Here is an 18,864-nt window from a genome sequence, read left to right on the forward strand (position 1 = left end):
GTTAGTCGTGCTATAGATAAGTGACCTGTCCAGTGTGTGCCCTGGGACAGCTGTGATATTTTTTCCACTGAAGCTTTGGGTGTTTAAAAGACTATGTCTCACCTACAGGTATCACCTATCTCACCTGTGAATAGTGATGTAAACCGACTCAAATTAAAATTGAGACATCAGTCTAGTGTCAGTTTATTCATTTCACATTAAATATGCACAGACCCTGGCAGAATTGAACTGCAGTAGCAGAGCTGTCCAAACACTTGAGGTCAAAACTTTATAATGAAGAAATAATAGATTATAATAGATTATTTTCATGGTCAATCAATAAACTGACTTTTCTTGAGTTTACAATCTTTACAAATAAAATTCACAAATGAAATAAAATTTGACCTGTAGTTTGCTCCGACCTGAAAAATACCAACAAAAGAGATGACCACAGCAGAAATGATGCAGCCATGACAACCGATATGTGCATCTTCATGTCTGAATGTCTGGTTTCTATTTTTTTTTCTATGCTTTCCTAATGTCTGGGTGTCTTCATTCTTCTAGTCATAGGTTTCAGAGATTACCACAAACAAACAGATGGTTTCTAATACATGAGGCAGCACGCAGAGCAAGGGTGTCTTGCTCTTACCATCAGCTTCTCTGACGCACACATGCACACACGCACACACGCAGACATGCACTGCCCTGAGTCAGTACCCTCTATGTAGACTTCTGTCACTCAGCACCTCTGGTTTGTGCTGAGAATTCAGTGTAACAGTTGCTCCAATGCTTTAATTACTGACTGACTCATCAATGAATTGTTGCGACATCCTAAAATAAATTCTAAAAAAATTCCACTAACATCGAGCCGTAAAGCAACATAAACAGAGATATTTAAAAGCAATTCACATTACAAAACCTGCTCTGTGTTCTCAGGGAGCCTCGGAAGCAGAGGCAAAAGTTCAGTTTTAAAAAAAAGTCTTTTGTTTTCATTTGCCGCTCTTCCTCGGAATCACTGACCACTGTCGATTTTTTTCACGCCCCACAATGTCTTACTCCCATTTGACTCACCTCTTTGTTTTCTGTACCTCTGCATTTGGTGGAATTAGAATTTTCTGGGCGGTGACAGTAGATATAACTTATACTTTCTAATTGCCCCCAGATCAGGTCAGAACAGGTAAACGTTTGCAGAGAGAGAACCTCCACACTCAACTCCACTTCAGTGGTAATGGTAAGTCAGAACTTATGAACAGACTTTTATACTCAGTGCATTATGTTTCCTGCTGTTTGGACCATGAAGTAATATTCTTTTGAATTTCATTAGCTGTGGAACTGAAAGATTTGCAGCATCACTCGGAGCTTCATTTATCTCCTACATGTGAAGCGGCCAACTGTTTCTGCTTATAAATGTGCTTTGACAATAGAGGGGAAGTCAGAGAGAACGGGTTTGCAGAGTGTGTGAGGAAATATGTAAAAGGTGATTTTTCAGTTACTAATCTGAGGAAGGAGGTCATGTTTCCATAGATCACCTGCTGCATGTGTTTCAGTGTAAATGCACTGAGATTGATTTGCTTTTGGATAAATGAAATCTTTAACGTTATTAGCAAGATGAAATTGCATAATCACGGGAAAATCAGTGAAAAATAAGCTTTAGATAGATGAAGTGTAATATTCCTCTTTTTCTTATATGTCCAAATGCATTCACACAATAGGAGGAAGCAGACAAAGCAATAAGAGTTGTAATGTCTTTGTACAGTCAGATAGAAACCATTACTGTGTTTATCCTGTGTTTTTCTTTTCCCCTAATCTTATCACATTTAGGTAGGTAGATGGTGCCGACATGGAGATAACGCGTCTTACTATCACGCTCTATATCACTTTTGTTTTGGATACAGTGACTCATAGTTGCTAAGAGCTGGAATAAAGCAAACTAGATAAAACTGGGGTGTGGCTCAGCTTAATAACAGAGTGTGACTGTGCCACACCTTGTAACAGTCCTGCATTCATACATGACGTCATTTGCGAGACTCAGCTTAATATCGTGCCAATTTGTGAAATCACAGAGAACAAAGCTCTACGTAAATCTACCCAGTGTATTTAAAAAAGTACAACGAAGTAATACTATGATTATTACAAGCATACAAATAGGATTATTTAGAATATATAAGGATATGTTGACAAATCTGCATAATAATTGACAAAAACACAAGAAAAAGAAAAAGGTGAAAGACGTGTTTGCTGCACAGACATTTTTCTGTCCCACCATCTGACATACACACTGTCACATTATCTTCTGACATCATGTTTAAGAATAACTTTATTTTAATGGTTTAAATGTTAAATAGCAGTATTCCTCAAGGGTCATTATACTGAAGCATTCCAGATCAGCAATACTCAATTTACAACCCACATGACATCTGGTGCTGGCTGACCCACCAATCATTTTCTAATTCAGTAAATAGAACTGACTGAAGAGGTTTAATGTGTGAACGCTTTCAAATGTAACAAAAAAATCGGTTGGTGTTTATAGCGTGTCTGCAGTTTCGTGTGCTTAGCTGATGACGGGAAAGTGATGCATGGTTTTAAAAATCTAAACTTACAAGCCAATCAGTAGAGAGAGCACAGACTGAGAAAGTTGGTGCATAAATATGGCAGAAGGGGCTGGCCGGGATTCAGATTGCACTGGTTAGCTCCACCTACCAGGCAGCTAAAGGAACACAAAGGGAACACACACACACACTCAACAGGCCTGGACAAAGCTGGGTCATTACAAGTGTCAGCTTTCAAATGCAAAATAATAAATTATTTGTTTGTCAAATGAACATCAGTGAGTGTCAGTTCTTGTATACGGCTAATGTAACTAACATGTTAGTTCATTTATAAATAATTCATTTTGAAGGAAAATTTGTTTAAAAAAAAAAAGTTGAAAAATGTCACTGTTATTTATTCATATTTATCTGATCCATGTATTTTATTGTGTGTTAAGTACCTCTGACCTAAACCTAGTCTTACACTGAGGCTTATATTTATACTGGCACTAGTTTTCAAAAGTCAGCAGATATTTTTCTAAAATCCAGTGACTCTCATCACGAGTCTCGTTAACAGATCACCGTGTTTTTCTGCCTTTGCTATATGCTCAAGGTGGAACATTGTGAGTCACCACAAAGTCACAGATTGGATTTTTGTGGATGGTTATCACAACTACAGTGTGAGCCTCACAAACCTGTAGCAAAATGATGCATGCCTCACACTGAAAGCCAAACAAAATATAGGTATAAGGTAGTTGAAATAACAAATTTTTTAAAAGTTATTGGGATAAAAAAAAGAATACATGACAGGAGACTATCACGGCAGGGGAAAAAAGAACTTTTATGCTCACAGTATTTATTTAGTGAGGTGTTGAGAACAGTGGATCTACATGCCAAATGCCTCAAGCTATTAGTAACATTTCCAACACAAACAATTTTTGTCCCACATTTAGGTTGTTGCAATTTATTTGCCCTCACTGACATAAAACAATGCTCTTAATATATCACATCTCCCTCTATGTAAAGCTTTCACATAATATTTTTTTATTAGATTAAATTTGATTTGATTACTTTTTTTTTTTTTAACATTTTCAACAATTTTCAGTCAGTCCCAGTACCTGACCATGATTTATAATTTGCTGAGCCGCTTAACACTGACCTATGAAACATTTAAAAAAATGCACCTAACTCAAGGGATGAGCACATAACAGACAACTTAGCAAAGAACCTAATTTAAATTGTATTGTCAGACACTTTGTTACAAGCATCCTTACAAACCCCCTAATTTGTCCCAGTTTCTTTAGCTGGATGAAGGAAAATGCCAAAGATAACACAGTTATCAGGCATAAAATTCTATTTTTACACTAGCAAGATGACCCATTAGCCAAAAACTTCATGGCTTGGAAGAAACTTGACCAGTGGAGGACAAAAGAAAAAATGGAAGTCCTAAAACATAATGCAGATACAATATGTTCTTAAGAAACAGGAAAATATCCAGCAAAGATCTGACAAAGGTAGAGATGCAAGAGAACTGACCCCTCAGCTGAGCCATCTACTGTTCACCAGTCTCATCAAAAATGGTGTCAGTGGAAGGATGGCTGTAAAGAAGTCATTTTAAAGGAAGGGAAACGAGGACAAAAGTCAGAGGTATGTCAAATTATTGTATAAAAGAACTGGACAGAAAACAAGTGGTAACGGGAGCTTTTTTTTGGGGGGGGGGGGGGGGGGGTGTCAAATAATCACCTATTTGTATGAAACCAGTCAGGAGACAGGCACAGCAGTGAGTGTCTACGGTCATCTGTAAACAGTGGAGGCTCTGTTATGGTTTGGGGCTGTAATTTAGCCAAAGGTCTTGGGTGGTCTTGTCAAAATTGATAGAATTATGAACACAGATAGACTTGGATCCACCATGCTTTACCATCTGCTGAGTGTCTTATTTGCAAACATACTGCCAGTACAGTAAAAATAAACCTGGATAGAAAAACACACAGTAGAACACTGTCAGTCATGGAGTCCAGAGCCTGGACCTCAACACTACTGAAGCTGTGTGGCATCATTTTCACAGAGAGCAGATGAAAAGGCAGCAAACATCCAAAGAAGAGCTTTAAATGTCCTTCAAGAAGCCTTGAGAACTATTTCTAAAGACTACTTTAGAAATTATAAGAAAGCTTGCCTAAGAGTTCAGACTGTGTTAAAAAGAATAAAGGTGGTCACACCAAATCTGGACTTTCAAGCTCGCCAGAACTCCACAGACTGTTTTTGCCTTTATATACTGTATTTGCATATTTCAATACATCACTGCAGCTATTTCACATTTTTCTACCAAAATTTGAAAAATGAAAGTTGGCTTAATAATTCTGCTCGATTACTGTTACATGCATCGCTCGCTATATTTTGTGTGTGAACTCTTGACGCTAAAAAGTGTCAATTTGAAAGTCATCTCACCACTTAAAATAGAAATACTCGAATACAATATTCAGCTTTATAGTATTTGAATAAATCTTCTTAATTTATTTATTCTATTTAAAAAATCGTTACTACAAAAAAAATGAGTCAATTTAAAAACAAAACCAAGAAGAAAATCAACAACTTAACGAAACAAAAACGGAAGCTGACGTTCCCACAACCGTTTTAAAGAGTTGTTTCCATATTTGTCCCGGTTTCTGGTATTTTCCAGTGAAGTAGGGAAAAAATGCAATCAACTTCGCATGACTGTTTTGAAAAACCTTCAAATGACTGACTGAGTCAGCGAGAATTTGGATTCTTCTCCATCTTATCGGACTCTTGTCTAAAGGGGGAGCAGCTCACCTGTGAATCTGGTAGTAAGTGTGACTCGTCTCTGAGGCTCCACCTCCGGCTGCAGAGCTCGGCTCTTTCGGTGCGTCTGACCACAGACAGTTTGAGCTGCCACGACGCAGAGCGCAGGCACCCTGTCCGCGGCAGTGTGTGACCTATTTTTGCTCTCTTTTAACTTTTCACCATGAGTACAGTCGGCTCAGAGCACGTGTTTTTGACTGCTTTACAGCCCAACACTTCAGTCTCAACTTACGCCCTCCCGTCCGAGATCAAAGTCGGGAATGGGGGCTCTGTGTCTGACGACTCTGCGAAAGCGCGACGCGTCCAGCAGCAGATCCAGATGAGACTGGCGGAAAAGTCCACACTTCCGCGTCAGAATGGATCCACCTCACACTACGCCATGTCAGGTAAACATCAACGAGTTTTTAAGTCGCTTTCACATGGAGTTACACCTACACTCTCTCACTGCTCTGCATTTCCAATTGAGAGCTGCTGTGTGAGGTGGTCTGTGTTCAGTGCGGACAAGTGGCGGAATTAAGTGTGACAATCCAAGTTTCCAGCCTGGCGCTGCGGGCACAGGTGCTCAGCAGTGCTGAGTGATACAGATGAGTTGTTAATCAGACCACTCAGTCCTGTGACCATGTTTCCTTTGGTCTTATTTGACGACATTATGATCTGTCACACTGACTCAGGTAGTAAACATGCCAGGTAATAAAAGCATGATCTTTATATGTCCAGACATATCAAACTCCAGCCAAGAAAGGCTTGGTTTGAGTTTTGAAACAAGACATATTCATAGAGCTCACGCTGAGCTATAAAAGGATTCATCTACAGACTCCAACACCCATAGGAAATTTAAAATGCTGACATTTAAGAGGCTGCATTCATTTTCTTTTACACTTTTTACTGTGAAAATTACCCAGATGATTAATCCCATCAATACAGCTTGAAAGAGAAACTACTTCCCTGTTGCTTCACCACTTGTTTATTTGTCTAATAAATAGAAACCTAATGATAAAATTAATTTGTTTTTCTTTCGATTCGTTTTTTCCCTAAACTCTTTTCAGACCTCCAAGTCTGACTCCGAGCCAATAGTTTCAAATGCAAGAGTGACACTCAACTGATATGGCCTGGGGGGTGGGGGGTGTTCTGCATGCTTGTCTGAATTCCTGTGGACTCATTTTTCTCGTCAGCTCTTCGAGGAATTTGCGTTTTGTTCTGAGATGAGCTCCAGCAGCAGCCATTTTACTCAATGTCATGTCTCTGCAGAGGAGAAACGGTTAATGTGTAACAAGCCCGAACAAGTGCTCCTTTCATGAACTTCACTGATAGCAGACTATGGTGAAAACCTCTCCCCCCTCTCCCCACCCGTGGGATTAGGTTTCAGGTAGTGCTTGGCTTAAAGGTAGGTGGGTTCAAGAGATACCAGAGGGGCTCGTTCACAGTTGATACATTATCATAACTGGTCCGTCGGAGGCATGTTGACACGCAGTCAAAGTCAAGGTGGGACTGTTATGTAAGCAGTGACAACACTCCCACAAGGGGAATGAAAGGCAATACTGAAGCGCTGGGAATTAGTATGATCAGTAGTTACATCAAAGTTTATGATAAGACTTCAGTGAAAGAGCTGAGCTACTCATGCTCACAGTCTTGTCATGGCCTGTGTCTGCTCTTAAACCTCATGACCGCACACGTGACTGATGCATGAAGCTACATGCCAGTGGCATTTGAGGCCAAAGCATATCTCGCCCAAAGTGACCATAAAGTATATCATCCCGTGCATACCTTTGCACTCCATAATTTTCTGTGTGCGACCAAACTGCGAGGAGACGGCAGAGGAGCTTGACGGCTTGGGTCTTTGTTTACCTGAGCCTTTACTCGCCTGCTTCAGCGGAGAGAACATGACGTTCATGCTGTGTTCAGCTGCAGAAACATACGTGTCGGATAAATATGTCATTGCCTGCGTTTCTGTGTGCCATTCTTTGCCCTGGGTTTAGCTTGGAAGAAAACTTATTGTCATTAACTGTGACTTCATATTAATCATCTTCTGAAAGCATCTACAAGAGGCACATTCCTTACCACACAACAGGGAATGCTGCTGTTTCAGTGGTTTGCGGTTTTAGAAAAGTTCATTATGAATGCGTAAGTGTTTGCACATGGTTTCTGGTTCATGGATTCTGCAAGGAATGTTTTTTCTACTTCGTCCCAATTCTAAAAACTGCTGCAGCTATGCATTTATGACAGTGAGTGAACAGTGTTCAAGCTGTATGTGGACAAGTCTCAGCAGAAAGCGAGGGTGAAAAAGGAAATATTTACAAGGAGTCCTGGCTTGGTGATCAAAGTACATTTTTTTTGAGTGGCAGCAGAGGAAGGGAAAAAAAGTTTCCTCGCTGAAGGACTTTTCAGGGGGTGTGTTGTAACGGCTGTTGCTCTCAGGTGTGTTGGGCGTAGTCAAAGTAGAACAGGGGTCAGGCCCGAGAATGTGTCAGTCTGGTTTTTATACCTGTGGTATGCAATAAAGTAGCATAAAGGGCGGTCCAGCCCACCTTTCTTTACATATATGGTAGGTGTAAAACCGCTCAGGTTCAGCAGAAACATGCATGTTAAGTACACTAAGATACAATGCATGGCAACAAAAACACACAAACCTGATTTTTTTTGAAAAAATAATGTCTACAAGCCAGAACCTCAGGTTTTGTACAGTTTTTTTGCTCTTGGATCAGTATGATGTCATAAAGAACGGATATACCTTATATAGACATGTTTCAGATACACTGAAACATCTCTGATGAGACATCTCTGACTGTGAGCAGTGCAGCCGCACCCACCTGCATTTCACATCATTTGTCTTTGATGTGGGAAGTAATGAAAATACATCTTTACTGTACTTAAGTAGACTTTTCAGGTACATGACTTGAGTCTGTGTTTCTCTGACAGCATTTTTCTTTTACTGCCTTAATTTAAACACAAACATCTCTACCTTATACTCCTAACATTTTGCTAAATGAGATTGGTTTTTTTCCCCCAGTTTAAGACGTTTTAGGGGAGTTATAGTTTCATGTCACCACACGCCTTCAAACATCAAACCAAACCAAAATGAACCTAAATGGAGCTAACAATAGCACATAAAAGGCAGTCCTATTGGTGTGTCCATCACCTGTGCTTCTGACACTCAAAGAGATCAAAGAGGCAAAAAACAAACTTATAATTTATATCTTATGTATTGTGATAATTTTCTTTTAATTCTCTTTTTCTCTGCATAACAGATGTTCAAGCTGAGTCCTTTCATTAGAATTTAAGTTGTAATAAAATTTGTAGTACCGTGTGTTAATATTATTTTCTTATGATATTAACATTAAAATGAGATTCATTTAGCAGGCAAAAAGAGTTGGTAGAAATGCCTTCTAAAGAGCTCTCCTTTGCCTTTATAGCACAACATTTCTGTCTGTACTTTTATTTGTATATGTACTTCTGCTTACATGAACGATCTCTGCAAGTTTACCACCTCATTGTATGAAGTGCAGCCAGGCGGAAATAAATAGTGTTATGGGAGAGGCGTTAAAACTACTCTGAATCAGAATGAGCGGGTTTAATACAAATCATTAGCTTGAACCTCATTTTAGATCATTCAAAAGGTGAGTTGAAGACATCACAGTTTGAAAACTGGCAGCTAGTTACTGTTTTATGACATGTTAGTAGTCCAGCCTGTAAACAAGTCCATAGACTGTTACATAATATTAATAAATGTCCCTCTGCCACTACCTCAGTTTTGAAATTTTATTTTATAAATGACACATTCTGGTCACCATTTTGATCCCAATCAAGTGTAATAAACACATAAATATCCCTTAAATTACATTTTCCCTCCAGCCACCAGAAGGTCAACATTTATGACCAAATCCTTGCAAAACTAATGATTCTCCAATAAGTCATGGCTCTATTTTGTGTTTCAGTAAATTACAGGCTGCAGAATTAATTTCTTGGGAAGGGATTCTAAATCACATAAACATAATTACACCCATAGATGCTACTTTATAATTAACATAGTTTTGTCACTGACATATTCCCCTCTCAGCTTAGATATGTGGGTCGACAAACTGTAAGCCTGCTTACACTGTAAATAGCTTGCTCCATGGCTGCTAGTGGAGTCACCACTTGCCATTTGAGTCTGGACGGAGAGCAAAAAAACATTCGCATACTCTGTGTTTGCTGACAGAAACCTGCAAATGTCTTTGTATGTAGGACAGGTAACCGGAGACATCGGCCCTGCTGACTGGTCAGGTCCTGCTGCAACACACCGTGTGAAATCAAACCTTTGGGCTTCGGCGCAACACGACACCGGCTATTTAGACAGAAATGTCTTTCATGTAAAACATTGTTGTAAATTAAAGAGGCACACCTTATTGTGGGATTTTCGTCTGCGATTGATCCCACCCTAAAAGTGCCTTTTTTATGACATGCAATATCTTCTTTGAACTTCTTTTTTAATCACACTTGGCCTCTTAGAAGTTGCAAGAATACAGTCAGCAGTTGATTCAACTTTCAGAATGAAAGTACTGTATAAATGAATTTCCCTTTTTGAAAAATGGGAGAGTGTTTCTTAAGAAAAAAAGGGAACTTTTTCAACTATTTTTGTAGTCCAATCACTTCCTGCTGTCATTGTTCCATTTTTGTCCAGACCTGTTTAGAAGGGATTTTCTTTGACACTAGTAGCAGTAGGGTTAGGCTAAAGACGAGCTGTTAAGTCATAAATCTCTCAAATTACTGATTCCTTACCTGACTTGGTGGAACAGCGGTTTAACAGAGACGTTAGTCACCAAGAAATCGCTTACGTTTCTGTATAAAACAGAATGATTATTATTTATTATTATAAAGGTTCTATAAAACATTTTTGTGACTGTAGCTCAGGAGGTAGAGGATAGAAAAAGCTTTTAGAAACAAGTGGTTGTGTGAATGAGACGTGTTGTATAAAGACTGCTCCAAAACACCATAATTATATACAGCAGTTGTAATGTGTATAAATATATTTTAATGTGTTGTAATTATGTGTTATTCACTGACAAATGGTGGATTACATTTTTTTTAAAATTTTTTTTTGCTTCTTTTCAGATTACGGTGGTTCATCGTCAATGAAATATAACACCCATAACCCAAGTTTCAGCTCTAAATCATCCTTCATGTACTCTGGTTCCAGAACAATCGTGAGTGGAGTGTTTCTCACTTTTTCAGCCCAATATTCACACACGCAAATGATTAAACTGAGTCTTTAATCTAACACCAGACGTTATATTAGCTGGAAGCTCCCATCTTAAAAAAGCTGATGGCTTTGCTGACATGTCACGTAGGACACAGCGTGTGTGGTATTTCACAGTAGGCTGTGATTAGATCAGCTCTGAGTTTTCTTGTCCACTCACTAGATTCCTCAATCTTAGTGATTAAATTCGAAAGACGCTGGCTGATTAATGCACGTCAGTGTCCTCGCCTTTGTTTCCATAACAGTCCCCTGAATAGATTTAGAAATATTTTTGATTCATCCAAACTTACAGTTCAGTGAAATATATTGAGTAGCTCTCTTTACACATCTGTTTGTAACAGTAACTCCTCTCTCCACCCTCAGGGTCCGCAACTGTCTCAAAGGTCAGGCTTCAGCAGCCGTTCTGCTGCCCCAGACATGGCTGGCCTTCAGAGGATGAGTATGAGGAGTGGAGGTCCAGGTTATGCTGTTGGTGGGGGTGGTGGGGGTTTTTATCAAGAAGAAATGCGCATGGGGACCATGAAACGAATGGACCCAGAAATCTCTACGCATTCAATGCAGCCAATGCAAATGAGGGGCTGGGGTGTCGACAACAGCGATGCTGGCAGTTTAGTCTCCGAACGTGACGCCACCTATGGTCGCTCGTATGCTCAGAGCGCGGTCAATGGCTACACCAGCCAGATGATGCAAGGAGGAGGCAGCTCGGGCTTTCAGTCAACCATGCGCCGATCTCTAAGCGGCACTCTTTCCCGTGGCGGAGGGGTGCCAGCAGGTGGGACAGAGATTGTCCAACAGCAGTCCTTCAAAGGCCCGGCCCACCGCACCATCAGCAGGATTACAAACCGTAACCGGATGAGCGTGGGCTCCATGTCTGGAACCATGCAGCAGACGTCAGGTGGGAGCGTCTACGGGGGAGGTGGAGACACTGTGGACGGAGGGTTCATGATGTCCACGATGTCTGGCTCCCAGGGGAACCTAAGGATGCAGCGTCAAGGCACCATGTCCCGTGCCATGTCGGTGAAGAGCATGCAGAGTGTGGGCAGGGGCATGGACATCTACGACGGGCAGATGGAGTTGGGAGCCAGCATGGGCAACCTGAGCGGGTGAGAAGCTTTTCACATTCATAGGATCAATGTTTTCATTGGTAGCACTGATTTTCCTGTACTGTACTGAAGTTTGTGATAACTGTATGATGTGGTGCAGGTCAGTGTCTGGAAAAATGCCCATATTTACATTTGATAGGTCAGGTTTTATCAGTCATCAACATCATCAACCTCAACAACCAATGATGTTGGGTAAGAGGAATTCTAGAATCCTAGAAAAACAGAACAGTGATTGGTCTTTCTAAGAATTCAGTATAGTTTAGTGTGTGTACTGTATACAGGTCTTCAGCTTCAGCCCATCATTTTTTTCTGTCAAAGAGAAAACGGAAAGCAAAGAAAGCAACGCTAGCATGAAGAAAACTGGCATGAGTGTGATGTCACACAACCTTTAGAAAAAAAAACATTTAAGTGCTGATGAAAGGAATTGATGAGCTCAGAGGCGTATTGATCAATTTGGAAGCAGTCCTTTAACAGAGGTGGTTCTCCACTCCTCTCTCTAGTCATCCTCATGACTCAGTTTGTTGTATTTGTCACTGACGTTCTTAGTGAAGGTGATGAACCAATGTGCCGTAAATTTCATGTGTCACTAAGTTCACAAGGGGAGTGTGCAATGTGAAAAGTGAGTTTCCTAAGAGCTGTGGATTGGGAGGTGGCTCCATAGTGGCAGGACTGGTTTCGGGTGTGGCAGCTCAGTGTCAAGCTTCACATTTCACACATCCCACAGCGTGTGGTTAGGGCGAGCTGATTTGCAGCACACTGTGCGATTTGGAAGAAGTTCAACAACACAATTTTGCACACAAGTAACAAACCGCCTGCGAATAGCTGTCTCTTTGTGTGCTACCAAACATAACAGCAGGGAAGTTATGTAATAAAGTGTTTTTTTAAGTTCCTGTGTTGAATTTGTTTATTTGCTTCTTTGTCAGGTTGGACATGCAAACAGCAGTGCAGTACCTGACAGAGGAAGATCCCAGCCTGCAGGCCCTGGGTGCCGCATACATCCAGCATCAGTGTTACAATGACAAAGACTCTAAAAACCTGGTACTTTGCACTGATTAAACTCATGGTTACAATTCCTTCAGTTCTTTCCTCTGTGCTATTAAGAAACTCATTCATGAAAGTTGTTTTCCTTCAAGTGCTAGCATCCACTGATAGATGTTTCTCCTCTTCTGGTGACTTTATATAAGCTGGGGCTTCGGTTCTGGTGTGTCCTAGTTCTTCTTCTACTTTTTCTTCTTCTTCTCCATTTCTTAACTTGAGATAGTGCGGCAATCTCTTGTCGGCAGATTTAACTTCTCCAAAAATAATTTTTAAAGGGAATTTTCTGACTTTTTCAAGAATTAAATGACCCTTTCACATTGTTTCACATTGAAGCAACTCTCAGTTTTTATAATTTCATTTAGGTCCCTGTCCCAGTCCTACAGTCCTAGAGATTGTATAAATACCCAAATGCCCAACTGTTTTTTCCTTCCCTCTTTAGGTGCGTCAACTGGGTGGCATTGGTGATTTGGTGCAGCTGTTCAACAGCCAAGACCCAGAAGTACGGCGCTACGCCACTGGTGCCACACGCAACATCATCTACGAGAACCAGGAAAACAAGTCGGCCCTGATCGATAAGGATGGCATCCAAGAGCTCGTCAAGGCGCTTGAGGAGAACGATGACGAGCTCCGCAAAAACATCACAGGTATTGCAACGCATGCACCAGAGAAGCACCTAGAATATTGTTTTGGAGCTTTCCCACAAGAGGAAGTGGCTACAGATTGGTTCAAGTCAGTCTGTGGATTTAAAGTGATCAGATTGTCAAAAAGAGCAGTCTTTGAAATTGATATTGTTCAAACAAACGAGAGCACACCGTGGAGATTTGCAAGGCATGGGGCGTGTCTGAATACACAGAGAGTTGGATGGGGAACTGCTGTCATGTCTATAGACTGTGTAGGTGAGGATGGGAGCTGTGTGGGGCCGTGAAGCAGCAGTATGTCAGCCGCCCCCTTTGATGAGACAAGACCTTGTCACTTTTGTCCTTTAAGCCACAACACAGAGTGCTAAGTAAAACGCCTTGGCATAGGGAATAACTTTTACCTGTACTTATTAACATCAGTGGGCTTCCAAAATGTGACAGCAGATGACAGGTTTTTGATTCATGGAGCACAATGTAATCCTCAAATGGATATTTTATTTTAATGGCATGTGTTTTTTGGGGGGGGATATTTCTGCTAAGCTATGGTAGGTTAAATAATTACTGTGAAATCATTTTAAATTGGTTAATGTTCATTTAACTCACTGCTGGCCTGAAAAAACATAGTTTCCCCCAATTTTTTGGTTAACTGTTGCCATACTTCTTGAACTCAATCAATAAAAACATCCTGAAATCATATTTGAGAAAAGCTGATGACAAAAAAAAGAAGCAATAGTATGCCTAAATGCCAGTTTTTATTTGTCCGTATTCGTGCAGGTATCTTTTGGAACCTTTCATCCAAAGAAAACCTTAAGGAGAAACTAGCCAAAGCGACACTTCCTACACTTGCTCAAAAGATCCTCGTCCCCCTCTCGAAAAACGAGATGGGTCGGACTGCGCATACCGATTCAGACACAGAAATCCCTCCTGAGTCCCCTTCCGAGACAGAAATCTTCTGCAACGCCACAGGATGCCTCAGGTGCACCTCATTTATGTGTCTTGCGTCTGCAGCTGCTACATGATTGATTAAAATGTATGCGTATGCTTTTCCTTTCCCATGACTGCATTTGCATTTGGCAAGCTTGTTTTTTCACACCCAGCGCTTTTTTTGCTGATTACTCCAGCCTCCAGTTACCTTTGACTCTATTCTGTTAATGCATTGGTGCCAGGAGTCCTGTAATCTATATGTGCACAACACTCAATCTGACCTGAAGAAGTTCTCTGAAATCACTTGCTTATTTTCTGTGTTCTTAGGAATTTGAGCTCCGTGAACGAAAAGACCCGCCGGTCGATGAGAGAAACAACTGGAATTGTGGAGTCTTTGGTGAACTACATCAAGGCCTGCCTCAAAACAAACAGAGCCGATGAAAAGGTGGGAGAATAGCTAAAAAATAAGGAGAAATCCAGAGAAGGCAAAAAATAAAATACACATTTTTTTTAATAAGCCCCTCCTACCAGAGGAGGCGAGGCACTGCCACATGCTTCAATAGCACTAAAAGTAAGTCAGTGTTGACGTTGGCGTTCATGTGGGATTCAAAACCTGGTCCTCCAGGTGAAACCCTTCTTTTTATCTCTTTTTTAAACTATATATATAGTGCTCAAGTTGGTTTGATAAGTGACCTCTTACAGGCTTGTTTTTGTTGTTGTTGTTTTTAACGCCTACAGTCTAGTTTCCCCTAAGACAACTTGAGTTGCAGTATATTATATATGTTGTTTTTTTTGTTTTGTTTTTTTGTCCAAAATGATACACAGGCCTAATTTCCTTTGTGTACTTATTTGTCTGGATGTGTGTATGTCTGTTCTAGGGGGTGGAGAATTCAGTGTGTATCTTGAGGAACCTCTCCTACCAGCTCTACAGCGAACTTCCATCTTCTGTTTTAGCCCGCATTGAACCAAACAGAGATCAGGACAATGGGCTGGGCGAATCCATCGGCTGCTTTACACCTCAGAGCCGAAAAACCAAAACTGTAAGCACGTGTGAGAATCGCTCCATTAGCAAGTGCACATAGACCATCCTGCACATCTTAATTCTGCCTTCTCCTGTATTTCTTTGACTGACAGAAAAAGAAGCAGTTTCAAATTTTAAGTCAAGTTGCCAAAATGCCAAATGGTATGGAGTGGCTCTGGCATCCTGATATTTTGAAGGTGTACCATGAATTGCTGAAAAAATGCGAAATCAACAGTAACACCCGCGAAGCAGCTGCTGGAGCACTGCAGAACATCACAGCTGGAGACAAAAGGGTGAGCAGCAAATTCATCAGGGATTCAAATGTAGTAACCATACGCTGTATATAAAAGATGTAAACAGCTACAGTGGCATCACCCAGCATCCCAGAGTGGTGGGAATACAAGTTGCATTAATAAAGAGTTTGTTGTGTTTAATGTAATAAAGACGTTCAGAGATCAAAGACAAATGGAGTACATCTTATCTTAATAAGGTCCAATTACCTAAAAGAAAAGTAAAACAGTCGAATTTCACTCACCAAAATGAAATAAAGTTTTCTTGGATGCACTGTAACACAGAGAAAGCCAAAACTGCTTTTTCCGCTAATTCCATTAAAAATGTTTCCAAAGGAGTCGCTGGTACATACAAGGCCAAACTGTCCGGATAAGGGACTAATGTCAGCCGTAGTTACATTTTTTGTCTTGTGCCCGCTCTCGGGGAAATACAACTACAACTGGAAAAAAAGACATCACAGTTACGGACATTACACATATTACAAGGAAGTGCTGAGTAACACAGTGATAACATCATCACAAATCAAAGCACAAGCGACACAGAGATGAAGGACTCGGTATAAAAGATCTCTAACAATGCAAAGTTTACAAAGGTTGTTTGATAATTGGCTATAATTAGTCCATCTCATACATTAATTGCTCTGTCTCTTTAACTTGTAGTGGCCTGCGGTGCTGAGTGATATGGCTTTGGACAAAGAACGCATGCTGCCAACCATCATAGACATGGTACCTCGTTCTGCCAAAGATGCAGAGCTGCGTTCGCTCACAGGTTTCCTACGAAACCTTTCCCGCCATACCGACGATAAAGACGACATGGGTCAGTCTTCTTTTTTTTTTTTTTTTCTCTTCCCCTTCTGTAGAAATGTTGATGTCTCTAAGACACAGAATATAAAACCCTAAACTGTTGTCTTTGCAAAATTTTAAGAATTAGTGGATTGTCAAAATTGATTTTCACATTTCTTTTTATAAGATGTGTAATTTGTATCGGTTTATTTAGCCAAAAAGACTGTGAACACACTGGTGGATAAACTGCCTATGGATGGAAATCAGAAGTTTCCCTCCAGCGAATCGGTGGTCAACATCTGCGGTGTTTTCAATAACCTGGTGACTGGCAGCATGAGTGCAGCCAGAGACATCGCCCAATTTGAGGGCCTGCTAAAACTGATAAGCATCCACGACACACGAACCAGCAGGTTGGAACATTTTTCCAGACTCCTGATGTTCAATTTTAATGTTGCTATCCAAAATTTTGTGTGTGAAGTCATTTGTATCATTTAATAACCTTGGATGAAATATTTTTCTAGCCTTGAAAAGAATAAGGCATCCACAGCAGCAGCCACAGTTCTGTCCAACATGTATCATTACAAGAAGCTGCACAGACAGTACCAATCGGTAAGAGATGGCTTTGAGCTCTGCACTTCTAATCATGACATGCAAGAAAAAATCAATAATATATCAAAGATAGAGCATCTAATTTCCTTCTATTCCTCATATATTTAGACAAACACCAATCTTTCCATTTTCAGTTTACTATTTTTTTCCAAGCTTTTGACACTTAAAAAAAAATCCTTTTAAAGAGTTTCCTGACCTGTCCACACAAAAGTGAATATTCATTGAAAACAGTTTCTTTTCTCGCCGCCCCACCCTCATTCTTATCAGCTTGTGTGCATTTGTGTGTACATGCACATTATGTCTGAGTGTGAAAGAGTGAGAGTGACGGGAATTCTATGACAAACTCTGTTCATTCTCTGCAAAACTCTCTCAGTTAGATGACACGTTTAACACCTCACACTGCTACTCTTTAAACACACACACACACACACACACACACACACACACACACACACGCGAACATATCCAGTCAGGCAGGTTCAGGGCTTGAGAAGGATAAGGTAATTTTACTGCCTTCTGCAGATCGCAGCTTGTCCCACCCAAAGGTGTGGCGTACAGCTTGTTTCTTCATGAACTTGTTCACACAACAGGAAACATGATTTAATGTTGGCTTTGATTAGAGTTTTCATTTTATTAATCAGATACGCACTCCATTGCGTTAATTTGCATAATACTGTAAGTACAAGAGCACAGATTAAACTTGATCTTAAGATCACGGCAGGATGTTTTTCTGTGTTTTGAAGTATATTTAATATCATAACATCTTGTTTGTACCTTTTGTGCTACAGAAAGGATTCACAAAACAGTATCAATCAACGCTATTGATCTAAAGCTGAGGTAACTTGGGACAAATTCAATTCTACAACAGCGAACAATCCTGAAGTCTACCAGCACTCAGTGGCAGAAATCTATACCACAGTAACATCTGCTCTGTCTTCACCTGCAATCATTTATGTTATGGATATCAATACACAAGTAACAGAGGATCCATCCAAAGGAAATGTCAGTGGCATCAATGCAGTGCAAGAATTTATGGATTCTAATACACATATTTGCACCTTAAGCATTTACTCTCTTTGTTAGATCACTGTATGCGTTTTATGTATAATCAGGGATTTATTTTCTGTCACAGAGGTTTTAAAGCAGTTGATGGACAATCTGATGGACACTTGTGCCTTAGGTTTTAACAAAACTCCCTGTTTTGTCTCTCTCGTTTACGGTTCAGATGCAAGATAGCCTTGTTTTTGTAAATATTGCTTTTTCTTTTGCATCGAAATGACGTGTGTGTTTTATAGACAGCAGTCCTTTGTACTCGTAGTTTTCAGATAGATGATGTCTGTTATATTTGAATGTAAACCATAGATTTATAGAAATTTGGATGTAAATAAATTAGCTTAAGGGGGGGGGTGTCATTCAATGTGGAATTTTGTTTATACATATTTCTATTCTTATGCAATGTTGTTATTGTAATCACTGTTTTTCTGTTGTAATTAATGGTGTGTGCTTAATGCTGGGGTGGCTTGATTACTTGTTGCAGGACAGATGAAACCAAGTATTTGTCATTTTAGCTATTAGCTGTGGCAAATTGTAGATGTAAACGTCTTTCAAACCTGGATCCATTGTGCAGTAAATCTATTTTGCAAAGTCTATTGTATAAAAATTAAATCCCTGAACTGCAGCAGTTGCTGCTCAGTGGCATAAATGGTAACCTTGTGTTTCTGTGTGTGCAGTAGAAGACACTTTGTTTGATTCTTTTTGCAGAGGTGTCATCTGCATATTTAACATCTAATAAAGAGAAACATTTGGAAATGAAATGACATTTTGTTTGCGTTTCTTTAGCGTGTGCGCACAGCACCATTTGCTGCCGAAACAGACTCACACCAACACTGTAAAATGCCAGC

At 40.2% G+C, this 18,864-nt stretch overlaps 1 protein-coding gene across 2 annotated transcripts; it reads left to right on the plus strand.

The window, feature by feature from the left end:
* Nucleotides 1-1,055: 1,055 nt before the first annotated feature.
* Nucleotides 1,056-18,777, plus strand: pkp3a (plakophilin 3a). 2 transcript variants are annotated; one of them, XM_086298887.1, is made up of 14 exons: nt 1,056-1,210; nt 5,533-5,710; nt 10,413-10,504; nt 10,921-11,660; nt 12,584-12,698; nt 13,138-13,342; nt 14,111-14,312; nt 14,588-14,705; nt 15,139-15,300; nt 15,395-15,574; nt 16,232-16,388; nt 16,569-16,764; nt 16,876-16,963; nt 17,752-18,777. In XM_086298887.1, exons 1-14 carry the CDS (start codon nt 1,208-1,210, stop codon nt 17,791-17,793), a joined length of 2,478 nt encoding a protein of 825 aa, XP_086155013.1. In that variant the 5' UTR covers nt 1,056-1,207; the 3' UTR covers nt 17,794-18,777. The 2 variants fall into 2 exon arrangements, with proteins under 2 accessions (XP_086155013.1, XP_086155012.1); XM_086298886.1 differs by lacking the exon at nt 1,056-1,210 and having other exon boundaries at nt 5,391-5,710.
* The last annotated feature ends 87 nt before the right edge of the window (nt 18,778-18,864 follow it).

This window comes from Aulonocara sp. 'chitande type north' Nkhata Bay, linkage group LG7 (assembly GCF_057382095.1).
Source record: "Aulonocara sp. 'chitande type north' Nkhata Bay isolate Kocher_YH1m ecotype deep benthic linkage group LG7, A_spYH_male_GT1.1, whole genome shotgun sequence".
NCBI lineage: Eukaryota > Metazoa > Chordata > Actinopteri > Cichliformes > Cichlidae > Aulonocara > Aulonocara sp. 'chitande type north' Nkhata Bay.

Coding starts and splice junctions, on each gene's coding strand:
- pkp3a (XM_086298886.1), top strand. CDS start 5,488: ATGAGTACAGTCGGCTCAGAGCACGTGTTTTTGACTGCTTTACAGCCC. Junction 15,301..15,394: donor AGAGCCGAAAAACCAAAACT/GTAAGCACGTGT, acceptor TTTGACTGACAG/AAAAAGAAGCAGTTTCAAAT. Junction 16,389..16,568: donor CGACGATAAAGACGACATGG/GTCAGTCTTCTT, acceptor CGGTTTATTTAG/CCAAAAAGACTGTGAACACA.